The sequence below is a fragment of the Phoca vitulina genome, unplaced genomic scaffold, assembly GCF_004348235.1.
Source record: "Phoca vitulina isolate PV1807 unplaced genomic scaffold, GSC_HSeal_1.0 scaffold1, whole genome shotgun sequence".
Classification (NCBI taxonomy): domain Eukaryota; kingdom Metazoa; phylum Chordata; class Mammalia; order Carnivora; family Phocidae; genus Phoca; species Phoca vitulina.
Window position 1 is genome coordinate 79,805,154 of NW_022589704.1, and position 20,081 is coordinate 79,825,234.

A 20,081-nucleotide genomic window follows, 5' to 3' on the forward strand; every position below is an offset into this window, starting at 1 on the left:
TAGAATGTGGTTTCAAAGGAGCTATAAGCTCTTAAGCTTCCTAAACAAGAGGATATGTATAGAATGTATATATAATTTACTGAAGAACTCAAATTTCTGAGATACATAAAGATACATAATTCCTTTTACTACTTCAATTGCAAGTCTGAAACAGTATAAGCAGTAGACTTATAAAGGGCATGGGTATTAGATATTATACCAATAGAAGCTGACCGATGGAAGCTACTGAAGAGCAGGATTTCTAACATAAGGTTTAACAATGTTATTAGCTCCCCTGTATGTTCAAGGTATTCAAAATTACTGAACTTATTAGAAAAAAAATCGGTCTTAAGTACTATTAAGGAACACTCAATTAAATCTAATTTGCACATTACCTTTCGAGTTTGCATTTTCTCTGTTCTCCTCCGAAAGGCAACATAAGGGTCATTGTTGGTAGAGCCGTCTCTTTTCTCTTGTTTTATCTGAGGAATGAGGGACGGCCCCCTGCAGTTTTTACGTTTTCTTACCCAGTAGTCATACACAGCTTTAATAAGGTAATCATCTTCGTTTAGCAGCAGTTTTGCTTCCTGAAGTGTTACAAGCTAAATGAAAAATACAAATTGTCATCAACTATAAGGTTTGAAAAAGAGAAATCAAAGTTAAGCTGTATATACCTATAGAAAAAATGTCTAAATTAGTCTAACAATTATGATCAGACATCATGATGGCAGAAAACGCAATTCAATTTTGAAATTTTACAAAGAATTTACTGATAAGGAGATTTATCTAAAAATTTGTATTTTGCTCTGAGAGGTAGAGTAAGTACCACAACTTAAAATATTTAAGAAGCCTAAATGAACAACAGTTGGAAAGACTGCAACAGATTTATGCCTCAGTTAAGTCTTGGACTAGAAGATATCTAAGGTCCATCAAAATTCTGACATTCTGTGATTCTACACATTTGAAGATCTAGAGGTTTTCAACAGTCTAATAGATTCTGTGCTTTTGTTTTTCAACAAAAACTAGAAGATACAGAGGTTTTTTTTCTATAGCCCTGTAAAATGAAAGATGAATATGCTCTACTATATTGCAAATAATATAACAAGTTTCTTTTAAGATTGTAAAAGAACAAACTTAGCATGTTTCCCGAAGTTTCAACACTATGCAATTTTGAATTTCTTGTACTAATTACATATAAAGGCAATTCCTCTGTCCAAACTGGTTAAGTACTAGAGAATCCTTGTTCTCAACACTCATTTTGCTAATGACATAGTTATATCTGGAACAGTGATCCTAGGATGGTTCCTCTAGGAACTCTCACACTGATATTTCAGGGATCTACTTCTTTATCAATGCAGTCAATATAACGTTGACATATCTCAAACTAAGGTTTGTAAAAATTTGTTTGGTCACGTCTGTTTCCTTACTGCTTGTGAAGATCAAATAGACTGATCAGCTTTAGCAGGATGGATTATGGGTTAACCATATCCATTTACAGTGAACTCTAGAAAAAGATAATGGAGTTTTAAGGCTGGAAAACCTCAGTGAAGTGCATCTCAATCTTTTTACTTTTATCATTTTGGAGATGAAGATTCATTTTCAAAACAAGTTGAGATATCTCCTAAGAAATGTTTTCCTAAAACCTGGAAATGGGGAAAATTTTCTCTCTGAAACTGTAAGATCAATATAGGAATCGATCTGAGGGTTGTATGAAGTCAACTGAAGATAGCATGACTAACCAAATAAATTTCTGAGATCTGATTTTTCATACTGGTATAACTTCACGGAATAAATGCAATGATCACTGGACTTTCTGTCCTATGATGGTGATTTCCAGGGCTAATTAGTTGGTTTCTTATTATTATCTGGCTGCCAAGACTGGCTGCAGGAAGAGAATACACTGACAATGACAACTCAAGTATTCTAGTCCATGTAATGATTACATTTAATGCAATAAAATTGTATGTGACCATAGTTTGGCTTATTCAATGTCTCAGTGAAGTCATCTTAAATGCATCTGAAAGGCTGAGTAACTTGGTCTCTAAAGTGGAGGGCCAGAGCCTGGAACAAGAGACCTAACCAAAAGAACCAGTATTTCCAAACATCAACTTTAAATGGGCATCTTTGTTAGCTGAAGGTCTCTGGAATAGTCCAGAGTCTACAATGCCAGTGGTAGAATAAGAACCAAGCTTTCTGGATCTAATAAAATTCGACCTCATGCTTACAGCATCGTAACATCACTGGCAGCTTTCGTGTGCTCCAGGGACCAAGGGAAACAATGCTGTGATATGCTACACATCTTCAGCTCTTTGGTCATTCTGCTTCTGACAAAATTTTGGAACCTTCACTAATTATATCAAGAACATATTCTAACTTTAGAGTGGGGAGGAGGATAGGTTTCTTCCTATGAAGGCACAGAGCAGTAGTGAGTTTCTTATATAATACTATCAGGATAACACTGCTTCCTATCCTCCTGCAGGAGATGTAAGGGGATTAACACAGCCTCAGATTTCCTTCTCTGGAGCTTCTTGCTCCTTTTACAAAGGTCCTTCTGCCTGGTTGATAAGTACCCTCTTTATATGTCAGGTAATAAGAATTCAATACACTGTTTATAATTAAACATCCTGACATTTCTTTCCAATGTTAACTATATTTCTCAGTTGACTGATGTTTTTATGTTGCTATAAATTTTTATTTTATTGGGTAATCTGAGTTTTAATCATTCTGTTAAAATTATCCTTAGCAGTATCACCTGCATCATTATCACAATGACAGCATCAATTTGAGTGGGCAAGAACTATTTGCAGATAAAGTAGTCCCAAACTATTAGGACACAGGATTAAAATTCCACAAAATCAGAATCCTACTACTTTTCTACCATAAGAAAAAAGTTCTGCCATTTAGCACTTTCTCTACTAGAAAGCAGTGGAAATCAGTATTTACTTGACAAAAAGGTCAGTGATAAAATTTATTATTTCTAGGATACCTCTGAGTTGTTTGATTTACTTACTTTGGGGGCTTGGAGATGAGATAAAAATGACTCCACTAGCTGGGCTTTTCTTCTAGATTGCCACTAGCTTCACGAGGACAAGGATCACTTAGTTTGTTTACATACAGATTCATGGGTCAGCAATTTCAAGAAATACATTTATAATACACAAATGAATAAATTATATATAAAAAGTAATGTTTTAAAAATATAGTCAGTTAAGCAATAAATAGTTAATAACTACTATCAGCCTATCACTGTGTTGTATAGGTTGTGTGTAAATTGGGAAAAAAATTTTCAAGATAAAACTACTACCAACAGAAACTTAAAATACGGCAATCAAGGCATGACAAATTTAAACAATAAGAGAACAATGTCAGAACTTTAAAACTCAGTATTAGTGCATTAAGATATAGGACAGAACCACAAAATACTCCATCTGGGAGTGCTTGTGTTGGTAGCTTAAGATACAAGTATAAATTCTGAGGACAGATACTGAAGAAAATAGCAACATGATGTAGAGGAAGACTTCGGAAATGAATTAAGAAGAAAAGATTTGAGAAATGTGGAGGTCAACAGCATCCAATACCATGGAGATATTTAGTAGGATACAGGCTGAAATGGATGGATGACAATGAGAAGGCCATTGGTGACGTGGGTTCAATCAGTATACCAAAATGCATTGGAGTAGGAGTAAAAGTTAAAAAATATGTCTAATCTTTTTAAAATGTGACTGACCAGAAAAAAAAAAAAGAGAGAGAGAGAGAGACAAAGGGTGGCAATTTATAGAGAAAGATGGGGTGAAATGAAAGGGTTCTCTTGGAAATAGGGACCCTTGGCACATTTTTGGGCAAAGAGAGAGAGACTGAAGAAATGAGAGAAGAGATAATTAAAGATGAAACATGCAAGGAATATACAGGTGCATTGAGGAAGAAATCAGAAATTTAGGGACTGATGGAAAAGGGATAAAAAACACATCATTTTGGGAGTCACTGGAGAGATAAGAAATATGATAAAGGATCATGTGTAGTTAAGAGAGTATGTCAGAAAAGTTACACTTGAGAGGTCTGTGGACCATCTAGGTGGAGATGCCAACAGGTAGCACGAAAAGAGTTTAGAGTCCTGGAGCTTGAGAAGGAGGTCAAGGGTAAGGATATATGTATTATTACGCTCACAAAAGTCCTCGCTAAGGTGATATTAACCCCAAACATATAGGATAAGAACACCAAGGACAGAATTTCAAGACTCTGATGTTTGTAGAAATTAATGAAAAGGACTCAGTAAAAGACAATTAGAAGGAATGATCACAGAAAATAACTTAAAAAATCAGAAAAGAATAAAGTATATTCCAAAGACCAAAGGTGATGAATTTGAAGACATAAGGAGAGCTCAATTAAAATAAATGAATGGGGACTGAAAATAATCACAGTATTTGGCAACAGGAATTTTCAATAATGACTTCATTGCAGAATGACGGGGGGAGAAGCTTTGTCTCAGTCTATCTTTTATGTCTTCTCTACCAACCTAATATTGCTTTAACCACAAACTGGATTCCTTGCTTTGAGATCTGCTACTATGTCAGCTGCCAAAAAGGAAAAATAAAGAAATCCATGAATCCACAATTCAGGCACCTGGAATGAGAACAGCCTTTGGTATCTTTAATCCTTAGTCCTAATAACAGGACCATTATCTTTCCCTAAGATGAACCTCCACCTTTGTCTACAACACTGCTGAAAGCACGTACTATCATGCTCTGAGCTTACCCAGTTTTAGGGTTTAAAAGCTTGTCACTGAGCAAAGAGAAGTAAAATAAGATATTTTACTGATTGTACGTGGATCGTTAAATATATTGTTCACACATGCTTTTTGTTTATCCTGTCCCCACTTAGATAATAAGCTCCCCAAGGGCAGAACTTGCTCACCTAAATACTAAATAACTATTATTGACAGAAATGAAATAAAGCAAATTACAGAACAGAGAGCTGAAGGCTTCACCACCAGTAATTTCTGAGCAATCATGGAAAATAGAAATACCAAATAACTTAGGGTTGCTAGAAAAGTCTGCATATTAAGAAGAAAAATGAAATCACACCTAATGCCAGTGATCAAAATCTTAGGAAAACTGTGGGCACTAATAAAAATATTTTTGATATTCAATCTGATAATTAAAACAAATTTCCAATAAAAAAAGTCAAGCTCTCAAAAAACCAACTAAGCTGAAATTTACAAAATTCAGTTTTCAATGTACTTCTTTCGATTGCACATCAAATATTACTTTCCATCCAAATGGGGGGAAAAGACTGGTAGAAAGGCTAAATATGCAGCAAAGTCCTTTCACAAAATGGAGAAGTTTTTAAAAATGTTCTGAAGAGCTGGTAATGCTTCAAGGACTTAAGTTGGGAGGTAAAGGAAAATAATGAATTTGTAATGGGTAAACTAGTGAAAAGTGTTTACAGTCTACTGTAAAACATTTATTTCTGTAACTTCTTACCACATTAATAACAATTAATATATTAATACACCACACAGGTACACCAAGAAATTATTTTTAAAAAGAGTTTATTTTTTAAATCCAATTACAATATCTATACATGTTCATAACAGTAAATTTGGAAAACAGAAAAACAATAAAGAACATAAAAATCACCAATAATTCTACCACCTAAATAGAACCATTACTGGTATTTTGTGGGGCTTTCATCTTTCATTAAATGCACACATATAAATGTAAATGCTTTAAATGAATCTCAGAGTTTTGTACTTAAACAAATCTGTATCCTTTTTTTGAACTCTAACATTATATAACGAGCAATTTCCATTGATATTCAAAATAGTTTTTAATGGCTGTGTGATATTCCACCCTACAGACAACTTATAAGTTATTCTGAACATCCTTGTTCAAAAATCTTTGACATTTTCACTAATTATTTTTTTTTTTGAGAATGATTCCTAGACGCAGGATTACTAAACCAAAAGGCAAAAACATTTTAAGGTTCCTGACATATGCTGCCTAATTGCTTTCCAAAAAGACCATACCACTTTCAGTTCTCTATACCATATTTAGAATGACCCACTAAAGAAAATTATTTCCTTGTGAATAATTTTTTCTTCACTTAAAATTTTAAATATGTAAGTAAAACTAAAATATATCTAAAATGATAATGGGTACCTTAATAAATTTGAGCAACTAAGAAGGATATGGTATGAGATATCTGCCTTAAAGACACAACCAAGCAAATTCAGCCTACGAAAAGGATCAAGAAGATGTTATATAGCATTGCAGCTAGTATTATTTTTATATACAAACAAGAAGAAAGGTCAGAATATACTCTATATACTCCTATTCAAAGAAATTATGCTTAAGTATTCAGTTCAAGGAATACTGTAAACAGAAATTCTAGGATGTCAGGAAAATTCAAAAGGCAGTATAATACAATATACTCAGATCTAAAGAAAATGTAAAATAAAGTTGCTAACTGGATTAACTGTAAGACAGGAGACATTTTTACAAGGTACAGTACCTGATTAGAACTGGCTTTTTCAAGTCTGTCAATCATAATTTCAAATTGCAAAGGCTTAATTTCCATCTTTCTGTTAAGTCTATTTAATAAGGTTTCATCTTCTGAATCCATATCATAATCTGGTTGTTCGTTGTCTAGATTAAAGGCTAGAAAAGAAAAGAAAAATTCTTCAAACTGAGGAGAAATTATGGAGTTATATAGTGTTTATATCTGACCACAGAATACTTCTAAATCACAATGCATTGACCAAGGAGGAACTCATGAACTGACATCTAAAAACTGGTTCCAGAGTACACCTGAAACTAATGTAACATACACTTTGTGGCAACTATTGTAAAAAAACAACAACAACAAAAAACAAATAAAAAGCAAATTAAATTGGTTTCAGAGACTAAAAACAGTGGAAGAAAAAATAAAATTTTAATTCATATATGACTTAAAGTTTAACAGAACAATAAAAACAATAAGATTAATTTATTTTAAAAATAAAGGATCACAACAACTACTAAACAGGAAAAAATATTTGCAAATGACATATTTGATAAAGGGTTAGTATCCAAAAATATATGAAGAACTTATCCAACTCAACACTAAAAAACCAAATAATCCAACTAAAAAACAGGCAGAAGACATGAACAGATATTTCTCGAAAGGCATACAGACAGCGAACAGACACAAGAAAAGATGCTCAACATCACTCATCACCAGGCAAATGCAAATCAAAACTACAAAGATATCACTTTACACCTGTCAGAATAGCTAAATAAAAAACTCAAGAAACAATAAGTGTTGGCGAGGATGTGGGAAAAAAGGAACCATTTTGCACTGTTGGTGGGAATGCAAACTGGTGCAGCCACTGTGGAAAACAGTATGGAGGGGAGGAGGAGCAAAATGGCAGAGGAGTAGGAGACCTAAATTTTGTCTGGTCCCAGGAATTCAGCTAGATAGCTATCAGACCATTCTGAACACCTACAAACTCAACAGAGATTGAAGAAAAGAATAGCAGCAACTCTCTGAACAGAAAAGTGACTACTTTCTGGAAGTTAGGACATGGAGAGAAGTGAATCCAAGGCGATATTCGGGAAGATAGACCGCAGGGGGAGGGAGCCTCTGTCAGACAGCTACCAGCAAGTGATAGAGCAGCGGGGCACAAAATCGGAACTTTCAGAAGTCTGCTCCACTGAGGGACGTCACTTCAGTGGCTAAGCGGGGGTGGAACACTCACTGGGACAGTGTGGTCTCAGGACCGTCAGGGTCATAGAAAGACCGGGGGTGCCTGAGTGCGGCAGAGATCCCAGGTATCGGAGCAGGGAAGCCGGCTGCAGAGACAGAGCCAAGGAGTGGGCTCTCAGCTTGGGGTTGCCATAAACCGTGATCCGCGGCACAGTCAGGCCACGGCTCCTCCAGCAGGGCCCTAACAAGCGGCAAATCCGGGGAGACTCCCCTTCCTCCCCTGGGCGGAGTGGCGCGGGAGCGTACAGCAGGCATCTGCTGGGTTTGGAAACTCCACACGGGGTCGTGTGCCAGAGATAGAAACGCTCGGTCACAGGCCGGGTGAGCACGGAGTGCGGCCGGAGACCGGGGAGAAGGGAGTGATTGACTGCTTTTCTCTGGGGGCTCACTGAGGAGTGGGGCCCCGGGTTCTCAGCTCCTCCGGGGCAGAGACTGGGAGGCCGCCATTTTAAATCTCATCCTCCAAAGCTGGACGGAGAGCTTGCAGGGAACAAAAGCTCCCGAGAGCAAACCCCAGCAGATTACCTAGCCCAGCCCCTGGCAGGGGAGGGGCAATTCTGCCTTGGGCAAAGACATTTGAGAATCACTGCGACAGGCCCCTCCCCCAGAAGATCAGCAAGAACAGCCAGCAAAGACCAAGTTTACCGATCAATGAGAATGGCAGAACTCCAGCACTAGGGGAATACAGCACATAGAATTCATGGCTTTTTTCCCATGATTCTTTAGTCTTTAAAAGTTAATTTTTTAATTTTATTTTCCTTTTTTTTACTTTTTCTTTTTCCCTTTTTCAACCAACATCTTATTAATCCCTTTTTTAAAGATCTTTTTTCTTTTCCATTTTTAGAGTCATATTCTATCCATTCATTGTAGTTAACCTTATTTTTGGTGTATATACACGTAAGTTGTTTTCTCTTTAAAATTTTGGGATACAGTTTCTTCTAACAGACCAAAATATACCCTAAATCTCTACTGTATGGCTTTGTTCTAGTCTCCTGCCTGATCACATTCTCCCCCCCCTTTTTTTAAATTTCTCTTCTTTTTTCAACCAACTTCTTATCTTATCAATTCATTTTATAAAATCTTTTATAATTTTCATTTTTACAGTCATATTCCATCCCTTCATTGTATTTACCCTTATTTTTATACATATGTAAGTTTTCCTTTCTTTAAAATTTTAGGAGGCAGTTTCTTCTAACAGACCAAAATACACCCAAAATCTAGTGTGTGGCACTGATCTATTCACCAGCCTGATCATATCCTTTTTTTCTTTTCTCTTTCTTTCGCTTGGTTTCGGGTCTCTTCTGATTTGTTTAGTGTATATTTTTCTGGGGTTGTTGTTACCCTGTTAGCATTTTGTTCTCTCATTCATCTATTCTCCTCTGGACAAAATGACAAGACGGAAAATATCACCTCAACAAAAAGAACAAGAGGCAGTACTGACTGCCAGGGACCTAATCAATACGGACATTAGTAAGATGTCAGAACTAGAGTTCAGAATGACGATTATAAAGATACTAGCTGGGCTTGAAAAAAGCATGGAAGATACTAGAGAAACCCTTTCTGGAGAAATAAAAGAACTAAAATCTAACCAAGTCGAAATCAAAAAGGCTATTAATGAGGTGCAATCAAAACTGGAGGCTCTAACTGCTAGGATAAATGAGGCAGAAGAAAGAATTAGTGATAGAGAAGATCAAATGATGGAGAATAAAGAAGCTGAGAAAAAGAAAGATAAACAACTACTGGGTCACGAGGGCAGAATTCGAGAGAGAAGTGATACCATAAGACGAAACAACATTAGAATAATTGGGATCCCAGAAGAAGAAGAAAGAGAGAGGGGGCAGAAGGTATACTGGAGCAAATTACAGCAGAGAACTTCCCTAATTCAGGGAAGGAAACAGGCATCAAAATCCAGGAGGTACACAGAACCCCCCTCAAAATCAATAAAAATAGGTCAACACCCTAATAGTAAAACTCCCAAGTCTCAGAGACAAAGGGAAAATCCTGAAAGCAGCTTGGGACAAGAGGTCTGTAACCTACAATGGTAGAAACATTAGATTGGTAACAGACGTATCCACAGAGACCTGGCAGGCCAGAAAGGACTGGCAGGATATATTCAGAGCACTAAATGAGAAAAATAATGCAGCCAAGAATACTATGTCCAGCTAGGCTATCATTGAAAATAGGAGAGATAAAAAGCTTCCAGGACAAACAAAAACTAAAAGAATTTGCAAACACAAAACCAGCCCTAAAGAAATATTGAAAGGGGTCCTCTAAGCAAAGAGAGAGCCTAAATGTAACATAGACCAGAAAGGAACAGAGACAATATACAGTAACAGTCACCTTACAGGCAATACAATTGCACTAAATTCATATGTTTCAATAGTTACCCGGAATGTAAATGGGCTAAATGTCCAATCGAAAGACAGAGGGTATCAGATTGGAAAAAAAACAAGACCATCGATATGCTGTCTGCAAGAGACTCATTTTAGACCCAAAGACACCTCCCGATTGAAAGTGAGGGGTTGGAAAACTATTTACCATGCTAATGGACATCAAAAGAAAGCTGGGGTGGCAATCCTCATATCAGACAAATTAGATTTTAAACCAAAGACTGTAATAAGAGATGAGGAAGGACACTATATCCTACTTAAAGGGTCTATCCAACAAGAAGATCTAACAATTGTAAATATCTATGCCCCTAACATGGGAGCAGCCAATTATATAAGCCAATTAATAACAAAATCAAAGAAATACATCGACAACAATACAGTAATAGTAGGGGACTTTAACACCCCCCTCACTGAAATGGACAGATCATCTAAGCAAAAGATCAACAAGGAAATAAAGACTTTAAATGACACACTGGACCAAATGGACTTCACAGATATATTAAGAACATTCCATCCCAAAGCAACAGAATACACATTCTTCTCTAGTGCCCATGGAACATTCTCCAGAATAAATCACATCCTAGGTCACAAATCAGGTCTCAACTGGTACCAAAAGACTGAGATCATTCCCTGCATATTTTCGGACCACAATGCTTTGAAACTAGAAATCAATCACAAGAGGAAAGTCAGAAAGAACTCAAATAGATGGAGGCTAAAGAGCATCCTACTAAAGAATGAATGGGTCAACCAGGAAATTAAAGAAAAATTTAAAAAATTCATGGAAACAAATGAAAATGAAAACACAACTGTTCAAAATCTTTGGGATGCAGCAAAGGCAGTCCTAAGAGGAATATATAGCAATACAAGCCTTTCTCAAAAAATAAGAAAGGTCTCAAATACACAACCTAACCCTACACCTAAAGGAGCTGGAGAAAGAACAGCAAATAAAGCCTAAACCCAGCAGGAGAAATAATAAAGATCAGAGCAGAAATCAATGAAATAGAAACCAAAAGAACAGTAGAACAGATCAACGAAACTAGGAGCTGGTTCTTTGAAAGAATTAGTAAGATTGATAAACCCCTGTCCAGACTTATCAAAAAGAAAAGAGAAAGGACCCAAATCAATAAAATCATGAATGAAAGAGGAGAGATCAAAACCAACACCAAAGAAATATAAACAATTGTAAGAACATATATGAGCAACTATACGCCTGCAAATTAGATAATCTGGAAGAAATGGATGCATTCCTAGAGACATATAAACTACCAAAACTGAACCAGGAAGAATTAGAAAATCTGAACAGACCCATAACCACTAAGGAAATTGAAGCAGTAATCAAAAATCTCCCAATAAACAAGAGCCCAGGGCCAGACGGCTTCCCAGGGGAATTCTAACCAAACATTTAAAGAAGAATTAATACCTACTCTTCTGAAGCTGTTTCAAAGAATAGAAATGGAAGGAAAACTTCCAAACTCATTTTACAAAGCCAGCATTACCTTGATCCCAAAACCAGGCAAAGATCCCATCAAAAAGGAGAACTACAGACAAATACCCCTGATGAACATGGATGCATGTTCAATATGCAAAAATTCTCACCAAAATCCTAGCCAACAGGATCCAACAGTACATTAAAAGGATTATTCACCACGACCAAGGGGATTTATTCCTGGGCTGCAAGCAACCTTCAACATCCACAAATTAATCAATGTGATACAATATATTAATAAAAGAAAGAACAAAAACCATATGATCCTCTCAATAGATGCAGAAAAAGCATTTGACAAAGTACAGCATCCTTTCTTGATCAAAACTCTTCAGAGTGTAGGGATAGAGGGTACACACCTCAATATCATAAAAGCCATCTATGTAAAACCCACAGCGAATATCATTCTCAATGGGGAAAAACTGAGAGCTTTCCCCCTAAGGTCAGGAACACGGCAAGGATGTCCAGTATCACCACTGCTCTTCAACATAGTACTAGAAGTCCTAGCCATAGCAATCAGTCAACAAAAAGAAATAAAAGGCATCTGAATCAGCAAAGAAGTCAAACTCTCACTCTTTGCAGATGATATGATACTTTATGTGGAAAACCCAAAAGACTCTACCCCAAAACTGCTAGAACTCATACAAGAATTCAGTCAAGTGGCAGGATATAAAATCAATGCACAGAAATCAGTGGCATTCCTATACACCAACAACAAGACAGAAGAAAGAGAAATTAAGGAGTCGATCCCATTTACAACTGTACCCAAAACCATAAGATACCTAGGAATAAATCTAACCAAAGAGGCAAAGAATCTGTACTCAGAAAACTATAAAATACTCATGAAAGAAACTGAGGAAGACACAAAGAAACGGAAAAACGTTCCATGCTCATGTATTGGAAGAACAAATATTGTGAAGATGTCAATGCTACCTAGAGCAATCTACACATTTAATGCAATCCCTATCAAAATACCATCTACTTTTTTCAAAGAACTGGAACAAATAATCCTAAAATTTGTATGGAACCAGAAAAGACCCCGAATAGTCAGAGGAATGTTGAAAAAGAAAAGCAAAGCTGGTGGCATCACAGTTCCGGACTGCAAGCTCTATTACAAAGCTGTCATCATCAAGACAGTATGGTACTGACACAAAAACAGACACATAGATCAATGGAACAGAATGAAAAGCCCAGAAATGGACCCTCAACTCTATGGTCAACTAATCTTTGACAAAGCAGGAAAGAATGTCCAATGGAGAAAAGACAGTCTGTTCAAAAAATGGTGTTGGGAAAACTGGGACAGCCACACGCAGAAGAAAGAAACTGGACCATTTCCTTACACCACACACAAAAATAGACTCAAAATGGATGAAAGACCTAAATGTAAGAAGGAGTCCATCAAAATCCTAGAGGAGAACACAGGCAGCAACCTCTTCGACCTCAGCCTCAGCAACTTCTTCCTAGAAGCATTGCCAAAGGCAAGGGAAGCAAGGGCAAAAATGAACTATTGGGACTGCATCAAGATAAAAAGCTTTTGCACGGCAGAGGACAGTCAACAAAACCAAAAGACAACCGACAGAATGGGAGAAGATATTTGCAAATGACATATCAGATAAAGGGCTAGTATCCAAAATCTATAAAGAACTTATCAAACTCAACACCCAAAGAATAAATAATCCAATCAAGAATTGGGCAAAAGACATGAACAGACATTTTTCCGAAGAAGACAGCCAAATGGCCAACAGACACATGAAACAGTGCTCAACATCGCTTGGCATCAGGGAAATCCAAATCAAAACCTCAATGAGATACCACCTCACACCAGTCAGAATGGCTAAAATTAACAAGTCAGGAAACAACAGATGTTGGCGAGGATGTGGAGAAAGGGGGACCCTCCTACACTGTTGGTAGGAATGCAAGCTGGTGCAGCCACTCTGGAAAACAGTGTGGAGGTTCCTCAAAAAATTGAAAATAGAGCTACCGTATGACCCAGCAAACACACTACTGGGTATTTACCCCAAAGATACAAATGTAGTGATCCGAAGGGGTATGTGCACCCCAATATTTATAGCAGCAATGTCCACAACAGCGAAACTATGGAAAGAGTGAAGATGTCCATCGACAGATGAATGGATAAAGATGTGTGTGTGTGTATACACACACACACACACACACACACACACACAGGAATATTATGCAGCCATCAAATAAAACCACACCGAAATCTTGCCATTTGCAACGACGTGGATGGAACTAGAGAGTATTATGCTAAGCGAAATAAGTCAATCAGAGAAAGACATGTATCATATGATCTCAGTGATATGAGGAATTCTTAATCTCAGGAAACAAACTGAGGGTTGCTGGAGTGGTGGGGGGTGGGAGGGATGGGGTGGCTGGGTGATAGAAATTGGGGAGGGTATGTGCTATAGTGTGTGCTGTGAACTGTCTAAGACTAATGAATCACAGACCTGTACCTCTGAAACAAATAATACATTATATGTTAAAAAAAAAAAAAAGAAGAAGATAGTAGGAAGGGAAAAATGAAGGGGGGGAAATCGGAGGGGGAGACGAACCATGAGAGACTATGGACGCTGAGAAACAAACTGAGGGTTCTAGAGGGGAGGGGGTGGGGGGATACGTTAGCCTGGTGATGGGTATTGAAGAGGGCACATACTGAATGGAGCACTGGGTGTTATACACAAACAATGAATCATGGAACACTACATCAAATAATTTAAATAGAAAAACAAACAACCAAACAAAAGGTCAAAAACAAACAAGATGTCAATTAAAGACATCTTTGTACTTCAAGAATGACCATTTTTCTTTGTGAATTTAGCTTTTCAGTACTCTAGTCTCATATCTCTACGAACAATTTGTGAAAATAAAAAACTGCCCCTCATCTTAAAAAAAAAAACAAAACACAAAACAGTATGGAGGTTTCTTAAAAAGTTAAAAATAGAACTACCCTATGATACTACCCACTACTGGGTATCTATCCAAAAAATACAAAAGCACTAATTCAACATGATATATGGGTCCCTATGTTTACTGCAGCATTATTTACAAAAGCCAAACTATGGAAGCAGCCCAAGTGTCCATTAAGAGATGAACGGATAAAGAAAATATGGTACACATACAATGGAATATTATTCAGCCATAAAAAGAACTGAAATCTTGTCATTTGTAATGACATGGATGGACCTAGAGAGTATAATGCTAAGTGCAATAAGCCAGTCAGAGAAAGAGGAATATCATATGATTTCACTCATATGCAGAATTTAAGAAACAAAACAAACAAAAAAAGGAGAAAAGAAAAGAGAAAGAGAAACCAGAAAACAGACTCTTAACTATAGAGAACAAAGAGATGGTTACCAGAGGGGCAGTGGGGGGAGGAAGAGGAGAGTTGTAATAGGTAAAGGGGATTAATAGTACACTTATTCTGATGAGCATTGAGGAATATACCGAATTGCTGAATCACTATAATGTGCACCTGAAACTAATATAATGCCTTATATTAACTACACTGGAATTAAAACAAAAAAATTAAAAATAAATAAATACTTTTCACTAATGGAAAAAAAAATAAAGCATCACAAAATATATGCCCAAATAGTAGCAATTATTTAAAAAAAAAAAAAAGATGGTATGTATTTATCACCATGGTAGTTTGGTAATATAATGAGAAGCTACAGAAGAAAATTAAGAATCTAGAAATAAGGGGCACCTGGCTGGTTCAGTCAGAAGAGCATGTGACTCTTGATCTTGGGGTCATGAGTTCTAGCTCCACACTGGTGTAGAGATTACTTAAATCAAAACTTAAAAAAAAAAAAAAGAAGAGTCTAGAAATAAACTCAAGTACAAAGATAAGAATGGCATTTCAAAACATTGAGGATAAAGCAGATTATTAATAAAAAAGGGTCATAGTAGTTACCTTTAAAAAACTTAAGTTGGAACTCTACCTTATTCCTAATACCAATAAATGATATATTTAACAAAATTTTATAGTAAAAAATAAAACAAAAAATGCTAGAAGAAAATGCAAGGGGAAAATGTATGGGTAGGTACAAGTTCAGAAGCCATAAAACTGATTAAATACATGCAAACACAAAAACAAGATACGTTTCACTTATCAAGTAGACTAAAATCTAAAACTTGATGATACACTATTTTGGAATGAATGAGAGAAGGAAGCTTCAAACACTGTGAGGAGGAAATTAAAGGTGGTATTTAGTTCAATTAAAAAAACAACACATACTCTTTGACTTGGCAATTCTATTTCTAGGAATTTATCCTATACACATACACATAGAGAAAAAGATAAATATACAAGAGTATTAGATGTGACACTGTAAGAAGTAAATATAAAACAAGCAATGTAGGTGGGAATAGAGAAACAAATGGTTTGTACATACATGCAATAGATGGAAGCGCTAAAAATGGATGACAATGATGTATGTATACTAATATGGAAAGAAACCAATCTTAACAAACAGGCGAGAAAAGCTAAGATACAGAATAGTGTACATGTGCATTTACACGTATTTTTAAAATATAAATAGAATATATATGTATACATTCTCTTACAAATACCCAGAATGTTTTTAGTATTTATTTATTTATTTGAGAGAGACAGCGAGCACGAGTGACAGACGCAGAGGGAGAGGGAGAGAAAATCTCAAGCAGACTCCATGCTGAGCGCAGAGCTTGATGCAGGGCTTGATCTCACAACCCTGAGATCACAACCCCAGCGGAAACCAAGAGTCTGATGCTCAACCAACTGCACCACCCAGGTGCTCCCAGAATATTTCTTTTAAAAGATTTTATTTATTTTTTTGAGAGAGAGAGAGAGAAAGCACAAGCAGGTTATAGCTTAGAGAATTTACAGAACACAGGTGGTCTAAAATTAGCTGATAAAGCACATATTACTTCTAGTTAAAAGTACCTTTCAGTGTTGAGTTTGAGAAGTTCTTTATAGATCTTGGATACCAGCCCTCAAGTTAAAAAATGGGGAGAAGACACGAACAGACACTTCTCCAAAGAAGACATACAAATGGCTAACAGACACATGAAAAAATGTTCATCATTAGCCATCAGGGAAATTCAAATCAAAACCACAGTGAGATACTACCTTACACCAGTTAGAATGGCAAAAATTGACAAGGCAAGAAACAACAAATGTTGGAGAGGTTGTGGAGAAAGGGGAACCCTCTTACACTGTTGGTGGGAATGCAAGTTGGTACAGCCACTTTGGAAAACAGTGTGGAGATTCCTCAAAAAATTAAAAATAGAGCTACCCTATGACCCAGCAATTGCACTACTGGGTATTTACCCCAAAGACACAGATGTAGTGAAAAGAAGGGCCATATGCACCCCAATGTTCATAGCAGCAATGTCCACAACAGCCAAACTACGGAAAGGGCTGAGATGCCCTTCAACAGATGAATGGATAAAGATGTATATACAATGGGATATTATTCAGCCATCAGAAAGGATGAATACCCAACTTCTACATCAACATGGATGGGACTGGAGAAATAAGTCAAGCAGAGAAAGTCAGTTATCATATGGTTTCACTTATTTGTGGAACATAAGGAATAGCATGGAGGACATTAGGTGAAGTATGGGAAAAATGAAGGGGGGGAAATCGGAAGGAGAGATGAACCATGAGAGCCTATGGACTCTGAGAAACAAACTGAGGGTTTTAGAGGGGAGGGGGATGGGGGTATGGGTTAGCCCAGTGATGGGTATTAAGGAGGGCATGTACTGCATGGAGCACTGGGGGTTGTATGAAAACAAGGAATCGTGGATCACTGCATCAAAAACTGGTGATGTATTGTATGGTGACTAACATAACACAGTAAAATAAAATTTAAAAAAATAAGTAAAGGTACCTTTCAAAGTCCCTTAGATTACCTTTTACTTGGATATATTCATATGCAAGTATCGAACAGGCATAGCTATGTAGTGGAATGAAAATACGAAGAACCCAGGAGAAGAAATAATACAAGAAAATTTCCCAGTGCCAAAAAATGATGAGAAGTTTTCAGATTAAAAGGGTTTACTGCTTATGGCAGCATTATAAACAATAGCCAAACTATGGAAAGAGCCCAAATGCCCCCCTTAACTGATGAACGGATAAAGATATATACATAACACATGTATGTGTATATATATACACATATATATGCATAATGAAATACTACTCAGCCATCAAAAAGAACAGTATCTTGCCATTTGCAATGACATGGATGGAGCTAGAGTGTATTATGCCAAGCAAAATAAGTCAATCAGAAAAAGAAAAATACCATATGATTTCACTCATATGTGAAATTAAAAAACAAAACTGATGAACAGAGAGTGAAAAAAAGAGAGAGAGGGAAACATATCATGAGAGACTCTTAACTATAAAGAACAAACTGAGGGCTGATGGAGGAAGGTGAGTAGGGGATGGGATAGATGGGTGATGGGTATTAAGGAGGGCACTTGTTATGATGAGCACTGGGTACTATATGTAAATGATGAACTGAATTCTACTCCTGAAACCAATACTGTAGGTCAACTAACTAGAATTTAAATTAGAAAAACAAAAAAGTTTACCGATCATGGTACAAAATGAGTGGTATGCAATTAAATGTGGCACAATGATGGGCTAGTTACTGCCCATTACTTCATATTATTATGAACATGAATATTATTACATAATATTATGCCTATTATATGCTGTCTGTTAAGGGGAAATATGTGATCCCCATATTTCCACTCAAATCTCCAGGAAGGAGAAGTAGAGGAAGAATACTTACTTTCAGCTTCTCTCCAATCCCTTCACTCTCTCCTCAGCCAAGGAAGGAGTGACTTAAACTGAATGGTGAACTTGGGAGGAGGACCTAATTAGTTCAATACCTTTGGATGCATTATCTTTTATGGTTTTTCCTTCTTTTGAAGAGATGCATTCTAATCAGCCCTCTACTACGTGGTAAACATAGGGGCTGATTCAGCCCTTGTTTGAGGAGACCTGCTTTGTCTCCAACCAGTGCCCAGCCAGTGGTGGGGTAAGCTTGTCTAATTCAGGGGTTAAGTATGAGAAAGTCCGCTGAGGTCACATATCTAGGTCTTGTCTTCCCACACCATTTTTATTAATAACAAAGCTGAAATTTTATGTGTCTATGTCTGTTTCCCAATTAGTTCCAAAGTAGAAAGGAAAAAAGAATGTTACTTCTTGCCCTCCTAAGCAAAATTTGCAGGCTACAGTCAACATTGTAGGCTACACTCAATAATTTATAAGTGGTTATGCTTTTTGTGACTTCAGAACATTCTACCTTCTATACTTCAGTCTCCATCATATGGCCCCTAAGATTATACATACGCTATGCTCAGAATTTATTCTACTCACCCTATTCTCACTGGTTGTTTACATAAGTAGGATGCAATAGCACATGTGGCATAAGTACTCTCTAACACAATGAATGTAAGCCAAACGAGAGGGTTTTAAATTCCAGGCTTTGTAAAAACAAAGTAAAACAAACATGGATAACTTCCCTACCTTAATTCTGAACTCTTCAGAACTCTTCACGTAAACCTATCATTGTAATAGATGTTAATCACTGTATCTACCTGTCTGTGATACCATGTGGCATTCCATTCCACAGGCAACCATACTATAGATGAGTAACTGACCCTTGAACACCCAACCATAGGTGATCAATGACTTATGAAATGAGAAGGGTTTAAAGCATACCTGGGCCAAATTTCCTCTAGCAGAAATGTGAACATAAAGACTGCTTCTGGTTAAATAAGGCAGAATGAACACATAAATTTGTGTCTCGAAATCCCAAAATAAAAGCAGAACAATTTTTTTTTAAATGGCATTTACCTTCAGATGTGATGAGAATGAGCAGGTAAGAATTATCAAATTTTCAGACTTAAAACGTGCAAGCTTAGCAGACAGGAGAACACTGAAACATAAAACAGTCTGGCTGGGGGAGGGAGGGGTGGAAGGAAAACAACCAGAAGCAGGAAAACTCCCCCTATCCATCTCAAGACTTATGGAGAGTTAAAATCAACAGTTACTCTCCGAAAGAGCAGGTAGGACACTTCTGAAAATAGGAAGAGTAATCAAAAATCTGTATATGAGTAATTAGATCTTTTCCTCATCCAGTATAGCTAAGCAACTACTTTTCTCCCCAAACGGCAGAAGACTTATGTCTTAATCTGCAAAGGCTGATTCAGAGAGCCTGTGGATTCTGGAGGGAAAGTATAAGGCTCCATACCAAAGGAAAAAGATTAAGCAAAAGTCTACATGTTGAATAGTGAATTCTCCTAGCACTCCCATCTCACCCTGCCATTCCTACCCTGCAACTCAGCTATAAAAACAAAAACAGTGTCAGCCACCCAAGAAAAAGCCTGAAGAATTCTTTCCTGGAAAAATTGATTAATCCCCTATAAAACACCATCAGATAAATGATCTCACTCAAATATAAATGGAC

General features: G+C 36.8%; 1 protein-coding gene across 3 annotated transcripts in view; it reads right to left on the reverse strand.

Moving 5' to 3' along the window:
- Positions 1–20,081, reverse strand: part of EPC2 (enhancer of polycomb homolog 2) — a 123,232-nt gene that overhangs the window by 29,646 nt on the left and 73,505 nt on the right. For all 3 annotated transcript variants that reach the window (XM_032410816.1, XM_032410811.1, XM_032410801.1), the window contains exons 3-4: positions 6,490–6,635; positions 375–581 (exon numbers count right to left, since the gene is read on the reverse strand). In XM_032410816.1, the coding sequence (XP_032266707.1) occupies positions 375–581; positions 6,490–6,635 (353 nt within the window). The remainder of the gene's footprint in view (positions 1–374; positions 582–6,489; positions 6,636–20,081) is intronic.